This window comes from Sinocyclocheilus anshuiensis, unplaced genomic scaffold (assembly GCF_001515605.1).
Source record: "Sinocyclocheilus anshuiensis isolate Anshui unplaced genomic scaffold, SAMN03320099.WGS_v1.1 scaffold147, whole genome shotgun sequence".
Lineage (NCBI taxonomy): Eukaryota > Metazoa > Chordata > Actinopteri > Cypriniformes > Cyprinidae > Sinocyclocheilus > Sinocyclocheilus anshuiensis.
The window spans coordinates 180303-188535 of NW_015549585.1; the positions used below are offsets into that span (position 1 = coordinate 180303).

General features: G+C 33.8%; 1 protein-coding gene across 1 annotated transcript in view; it reads left to right on the top strand.

The window, feature by feature from the left end:
* LOC107657964 (CSC1-like protein 2) overlaps positions 1-8233 on the top strand; it is a 65115-nt gene that overhangs the window by 28947 nt on the left and 27935 nt on the right. Inside the window, exons 5-7 of the mRNA XM_016446310.1 lie at positions 1794-1884; positions 5567-5604; positions 6740-6882. Of these exons, the coding sequence (XP_016301796.1) occupies positions 1794-1884; positions 5567-5604; positions 6740-6882 (272 nt within the window). The remainder of the gene's footprint in view (positions 1-1793; positions 1885-5566; positions 5605-6739; positions 6883-8233) is intronic.

The following is an 8233-nucleotide window of genomic DNA, read 5'->3' on the forward strand; positions in this document are numbered from 1 at the left end:
AGATTTTTTTTTTTTTTTTTTTTAATTCTTTACTGCCCAAAAAGGACAAAATAAATACACTATAACCCAGCCGAGTTCATGGCCCTTCATAGCATCAGCAGAGTTTTTTTGCCATATAAGCACTGCTGTCTTATTGATTGATTTGATTGACAGGTGATGTGTTGACCAATGAAAAAAAGTGTAGAAATAGAGCTTGGATTCAGTTCAGTGTGTTATGAAAACAGTGCTGAGGTCAGGAAACGTTCAATACAGGGGTTTATTTTTACTCATTTGCTAAATGTTCGTTCTGGCCCGGCTACCTTGTGAACCTCTGTTCTTATCACTGCATTTGAGATGCAGCAGTGCAGGTGTTTCAGGAAGGATCCTCCTTTTTCTGTTAGTATAATGAGTCTGTCAATCATCCAGAAGCGCAGCAGAGAAACCACGGGAAAAAAAATTGTGAGACTGGATCCCTTTTCAAACTGTGTCAGTGCCATTCTGGAAAGGTTTCCAACAAAGAAAAAGAGGATCCGGTCCTTCAAACCTGCTCGTTTTAAACTAGGAACTAGTAATGTCAGAGATAATGTCCTCAACAAGTACAGTTTTTAAAAACGGCTCTGTATGAAACATTCATCAAAGCTAGTGAGCGATGCTTTAGAATGCATAAATAAATGACTTTGGGTGCCTAAATGTGTTCGTAAACGAGTTTATCTATATAAGAATTTATATTATAAAAAAACAAGGAATATGTAAGATTATATAATATTTTAAGCTGAATCTTTAATTGCTGTTTAAAGCGCCGTTACTTGAAATCAGAAAGTCAAAATCAACCTAATTGTACACTTTAACTTTATTTACATAAAATGAAAATTAATGTTTTGTTTACTTTTTTTAAGTGCATAAATGACTCTGTTGCTAAAATATGTTAGTAATGAGTAATCCAATTAATGAGTTCATTTTATTATACAAATATATAAATTATTTAAAAACAGGATATATATATATATATATATCAGCCTAGTTGTACCGAACTTTCTTAAAATGGCTAAATAACCTTTCTATCCATATAATGAAAGTGAACATTTATTTTATTTTATTTTTTAAATGTTTTTTTTTTATTATTATTTTTATTTTTATTTAAAGTGCATAAATAAATGACTTTAGTAATCAGATTAACAAGTTTATTTTATTTTTGTCTTGGCATGTATATAAGAATTTATATAATAAAAAACAGGAAGTATGTTTAATAAATTTAAAATTTTATTATAAAATTAGGCTATATTTATTATAAAAATAAATACATGTATTTATTTGTATATCAGCCTAATTGTACCAGACTTTATTTATTTATTTATTTTTTATCTTGAAGCACATTAATAAATGACTTTGGATGCTGAAATTTTTTAAATATTTGTAGCTTCTAAACACTCAAAACTGAGTGTAAGGAGGCTGGAAAGACAATGAGCATCTTCCTGTTAGGATGGTTTAGATCCGTGTTTGTTCTGCGGTGTATTTTGGGAGTAGATCCGGCTTCATCTCATCTGTGGATTAATATCTTTCAGGGTATGGAGGGAAATGTGCATTACAGATGTATTCTCTGTTCCTCTAGCACCTAAATACTTAATATCCCATTTACCCCGAGATGAGACTGACCTACAATTGCCTGAGTCTGGCTCCGCTCGGCTCATTTCAGGCCTTCAGAATAACCTGAAACATGAACCTTTAACTCTTCAGAAGACCTGAACCAGTGTTTCTCACTTGATTCTTTCTCTTTTCCTTTCTGCTTTCTGTCTCTCGTTTGTGTTTGTGTACAGTGTGGCTTCAGCTCTTCATTCTGAAACACCAGACCGTTATGAACGTCTCACCTCCGTCTCCAGCTCGGTGGATTTCGAACAACGAGATAATGTAAGACACCTGTCAATCACTCCTCTGGCCCCGCCCTCCCCTCCCATCTGCATCCACACATCCATAAATCAATACTTTTAATCATCAAGGATGCATTAAATTGATCAAAAGTGGCAGTAAAGACATTTACAGTGTTACAAAATATTTATATTTCAAATAAATGATGTTCTTTTGAACTTTCTATTCATCAAAAAATCCTGAAAAATAAAAAGTATCACAGTTTCCACAAAAATATGAAGCAGCACAACTGTTTTCAACATTGATAATAATCAGAAATGTTTCTCGAGCAGCAAATCAGCATATTAGAATGATTTCTGAAGGATCATGTGACACTGAAGACTGGAGCAATGATGCTGAAAATCCAGCTTTGATCACAGAAATAAATTATATTTTAACAGATATTGAAATAGAAAAGTTATTTTAAACTGTAAAAATATTTCAGAATTTTTACTGTATTGTTGATCAAATAAATGCAGTCTTGGTGAGCAGAAGAGACTTCTTTCAAAAACATTATAATAATCTTACTGTACACAAACATTTGAACGATAGTGGATGTATGTATTCATATTTTTATGTATAATTTTTTTTTACATTAAAGGGCCGTTTAAGTCATTTATTTTGTGAAATCATTTATTTTCAATAAGAGTTGGTGATTTGTTTTTGACTTTGGATCAAACTCAATGTCTTTATTACCCGTTTCCCAAAGCGCGTCTCCCAGCCCCTCTCGCTCCCTGTGGACTCTATTTGATTTTTCTATGCAACACTAACCTCACGTCAGCCTTATATATGCTCAGAAAGAACCTACGGCCTGTTTAGAGGGCGAAAACTTCCCTCCATCGTTTCGCTTTAAATCACTGTCATGATGAAGCAGCATTTCTGCGCTTGTTTCTGATGGCGTCCTTGAAAGTCCCCAGAAGCCTTCAGGAGAGAAATTGACTCAACAAAACCCCCAAATAAACTCCCTCAAACTGAAACCTCAGGATCCCTTAAAGTGATTAAGAGCAGTGGTTGACCAATATAGATTTTTTTTTATGGCCAGTTATAAAGCTGAGATATATGAAATCACAGTATTTAATTTATAGATGGTAAAGACACATGCATGAGAACTGCTGAAATAAATTATATTTATTTTACATTATTTATATCTTCACATAATAATTTGAATGATTAAAAAACAAAAACAGAGTTTACCAAATTTTTAAATACGAAGGGCCAAAAATAAAATTTGATTGAGGGGAGTAGGCCAAAAGTAAACGTTGCATTATATATACAATCCAACTGTAATACTGTAAATTAAAATATATTAAAAATAATAGTTAAACAAAAATGTTTTTATTTTATTTTTTTTACATTTCAATGTAAAATGGTATGGCATCATGAGCCAACTTTGGCCCATGGGCCCTGGTTTGGGCATCTCTGCTGTAAAATAAACAGATTTATTTAAATTGTAACTTCTACATTGTGTAATCCTAATATAGTTTTTTTTTTTTACATTAAAGAAATGGTTAAAAAACAATCAATAAAAAGGAATGGGAGCTCTCTGGGTGTTCTCAGCGTCATCAAAATAAAATTCCTGATTCCAACACCGTGCCCAAACAGAAAAACTGATTGGCCGATAGTTAAAAAAAAAAAAAGGCAAATATCGGCTGATATATAGGCCTTGTTAATATCGACACGTTGGCCAAACAGAAAAACTGATTGGCCCATACCAATAGTTGAAAAATGCCAAATATCGGCCGATATATTAGCCTTGGTGATATCGACACATCTGCCAAACACAGAAACTAATCGGCCAGTAGTTTAAAAGCTGTGAACACACACACCGTGAACACACACCCGGAGCAGTGGGCAGCCATTTATGCTGCGGCACCCGAGGAGCAGTTCCGCTGTCAAATATTGGCCGAAATTTCAGTCATGGTAATATCTACACATCGGCCAAACACAAAAACTGATCGGCCAGTAGTTTAAAAGCTGTCAAATATCGGCCAATATTTTAGCCTTGTTAATATCGACACATCTGCCAAACACAAAAACTGATCGGCCAGTAGTTTAAACGCTGTCAAATATTGGCCGAAATTTCAGTCACGACACGTTGGCCAAACAGAAAAACTGATTGGCCCATACCAATAGTTGGAAAATGCCAAATATCGGCCGATATATTAGCCTTGGTAATATCGACAAATCTGGCAAACACAAAAACTGATCGGCTAGTAGTTTAAAAGCTGTCAAATATTGGCCGATATATCAGTCAATGCAATATCTACACATCGGCCAAACACAACTGATCGGCCAGTAGTTTAAAAGCTGTCAAATATCGGCCGATATATCAGTCATGGCAATGTCTACACAATGGCCAAACACAAAAACTGATTGGTCGATGCTGATAGTTGGAAAATATCAAATATCGATCGCTATATCGGCCTTGGCAATATGTCGGTCGACCACTAATTTAGAGGGAAATGTGTGATTTATCCTCGTCAACAGACGATATATAAAAAACCAGCGTAGGATGGGATTTCCACAGGAAATTTTAACAGGTGACATCCCCTACCAAAATCGGCCCTTGGGATGCCATCTTAAGCCTGTTTTCCAGCCTCTTAAGAGATCAGTGCAGACGGCCGATATATTAGCCTTGGTAATATTGACAAATCTGGCAAACACAAAAACTGATCGGCCAGTAGTTTAAAAGCTGTCAAATATTGGCCGATATATCAGTCTTGTTAATATCGACACATCTGCCAAACACAAAAACTGATCGGCCAGTAGTTTAAAAGCTGTCAAATAACGGCCGATATATTAGCCTTGGTAATATTGACAAATCTGGCAAACACAAAAACTGATCGGCCAGTAGTTTAAAAGCTGTCAAATATCGGCCAATATTTTAGCCTTGTTAATATCGACACATCTGCCAAACACAAAAACTGATCGGCCAGTAGTTTAAAAGCTGTCAAATAACGGCCGATATATTAGCCTTGGTAATATTGACAAATCTGGCAAACACAAAAACTGATCGGCCAGTAGTTTAAAAGCTGTCAAATATCGGCCGATATATCAGTCATGGCAATGTCTACACAATGGCCAAACACAAAAACTGATCGGCCAGTAGTTTAAACGCTGTCAAATATCGGCCGATATATCAGTCATGGCAATGTCTACACAATGGCCAAACACAAAAACTGATTGGTCGATGCTGATAGTTGGAAAATATCAAATATCGATCGCTATATCGGCCTTGGCAATATGTCGGTCGACCACTAATTTAGAGGGAAATGTGTGATTTATCCTCGTCAACAGACGATATATAAAAAACCAGCGTAGGATGGGATTTCCACAGGAAATTTTAACAGGTGACATCCCCTACCAAAATCGGCCCTTGGGATGCCATCTTAAGCCTGTTTTCCAGCCTCTTAAGAGATCAGTGCAGGACTTCAGCATCTCCTGTCTGTCTTCACCTGCGTTCACCTCTAATCCTGCCAGAGAAATCAGCCGGCATCCTCACATACTCTCACCGAGAGCCTTTTATAGGCCTGGCCGGACGTGTTGAAGCCAAAAAACCCCCAAGAAGAATTAATAAATGCAGTAATAGTCTGTTTGTTTGTGTGTGTGTGAGAGAGAGACAGAGGACAGTGTGTGTGTGTATGTGTTCATCACACATTCATTGTTTGATGTGCTTTCATTGCAGGGCTTCTGTTCCTGGTTGACAGCCATATTCAGAATAAAGTAAGTGGCTCTTTGGCTCTAACCTGAGGTTGTTAATATCAATAGCACAGCACAGCAGAACACAGTGCTACTGCATGTCCTGACGGTTTCCCAAACTATTTTTGTCAGCTGAGCCCCTTAGACCTAAAGAACCCCTGATTTTAAGTTAATATTTCAATTTCACAACACATTTGCATGTTCACCGTTCTCTAATTTCGGGCACATGACATATAGGTAAACTGAATATTTAATCTTTTATTTTCCACAAAAGTTTTATTTTGATTATTTTCATTTTAATTGTGCATTTTTAAGTTTTAATTTATGTAATGTATGTAAATGTTTTTTTAATTTTTTTAATGATTTATTTAAATTGTATATTTTATAATTTCATTAATTTAAGAAGTTTATATATTTTAAAAATATTTTAATTGTACTTTTTATGATTTTCTACATTTTTACTAAACATTTTATTTTATTATTTTAAATAATTTTAACTGTATATTTCATTGTTTTATTCATATATTCATATAATATGTGTTTTATTTAGATTTTTCTTAATTGCATATTTTTATGGTTTTAATAATTGTGTAGTGTTTTACAGTATTTAAAAAAATTATTTATCTGGTTTCATTCTACAATTTTATGATTTTTCTACAACTTTTATGAAGTATTTTATTTTAATTATATTTATCAGTTATTATTCTTGATTTATTTTTGTTGTACATCTTATGATTTTTTATTAATTTTTAGTAAGAGTTTTATTTTGCTGTAATTTATTTTGACTATTTTTTTTATTATTTATTTTAAGTTAGCATTTTCATGATTTTAATTGATTAGCTCTTTTTCAACTCCCAAACCTCCTGCAGTTCCCTCACAAAACCCCAGTTTGAGGAACCCTGCTCCATACTCCATACTATATATTTTATACATATTTTATACAGTGTATTATTTACCCCCTGCTTATACTATATATTACATAGTCTGCACTCTGCCATCCATACTATGTGCTTCAAATTCCATGCTTCATACTCCATCCTTTATATTTGATATTCTGTTCTTCGTAGTTTGTAGTCCATGATGATTCTCTGTAATCAAGCATCGTCTCTCTATATATTCTCTGTATCATGAAGTATAATGCGAGTCTCGTTCCCCGCAGGGACGAGGAGATCCGGGAGAAGTGCGGTGAAGATGCCGTTCATTACCTGTCGTTCCAGCGGCACATCATCGGTCTGCTGGTTGTGGTGGGCGTGCTGTCGGTGGGCATCGTTCTGCCGGTCAACTTCTCAGGCAACCTGCTGGGTGAGTCCTGGACCGTGGAGGTCAGAGGTCAGCTGTGTGATTGTAGGTGCTGGTTAGAAAGTAGATATTTCACTTAAAATTAGTGATGCATGATACACGCCTTCTGTCGTCTGATTGTTAGTTTAGAGTTTATTTATCCAGTAAAAGCTCTTTTAGTGTAATTGTACAAATGTCCAGCTTCTACTTGAGCTTCACGTGTCTTTCTGCTGTTAAATCTTTACTGATTTTTATCAAGTAAACTTCAGAATAACTGTAGTTTTATTCATTTAATGTTTTTTTTTTATATTTTTAAATTATTTTAATTGTACTTTTTATACATTTCAAGCAGGCATTTTAGTTTTATTATTATGATTATGAATTCATTTATTTTAATTGTATATTTTATGATATTATTCATTTGTATAGTGTTTTATTTAGATTTTTATTTAAAAATTATTTTCCTTAATTGCCCATTTTTATGGTTTTATTAATTATGCAGCTTTTTATATTATTTAAGAATTATTTTAATTTTACAATTTTTTAAATTGTGTTAATTTTTAAGTGTTATTTTACAATTATGATTTTAACTTTTAGTAAGCATTTTATTCTAAATGTTATTTTAAAATTTATTTTTGTTGTACATATTAGGATTTTATTCATTTTTAATAAGTGTTTTATTTTGCTATTATTTATTTTAATTTTACATTATGATTTTATTCGTTTTTAGTAAGCATTTTACTTTGACTTATTTTTAAATTATTACATTTTATTATGCAGTTTTATGATTTTATGATTTTAATTCATTTGTTTTTCTTCAACTTCCTGCACACACACACACACACACACACACACACATATATATATATATATATATATATATATATATATATATATAGCCAGAGAGGGAGAGAGTTTAAACGTTCAATAAATGGTTCCATTTAAAAAATTTAAAAAAAACATTATTTACTTTTGTTTTGTTTTTTGACTATTATTTCACATGTCAGGCTTTACAAGGTTAAGTAACAAGTGGAAACACAGACTAAAAAGCATCTGTATTGAACTTGTGGGCCGTGTACATGTTCTCACATTCAATCCACACCAGTAAAATCATCAGTTCTTGTATCAGCCACAAAGAGCTGTTGATTCTTGCTGATGTTTATCAGCCGAGGATAAAGTTAAAAGATATGCGACTCCCATTATCATCATCATATATTTGTAAGCACAGAGCTGTCCCGTGTCCCGTCTCTCTGCCCTCTCGCATGGCGCGCTGTAGATTATTATCAGCGGGTTAATCCACAGCGCTCCGCTCCAGTAATGAGATCGGACTTCTATCTGCTCGCCGGGTAATTGGATGCCTGTTGCAGGGAAAGAG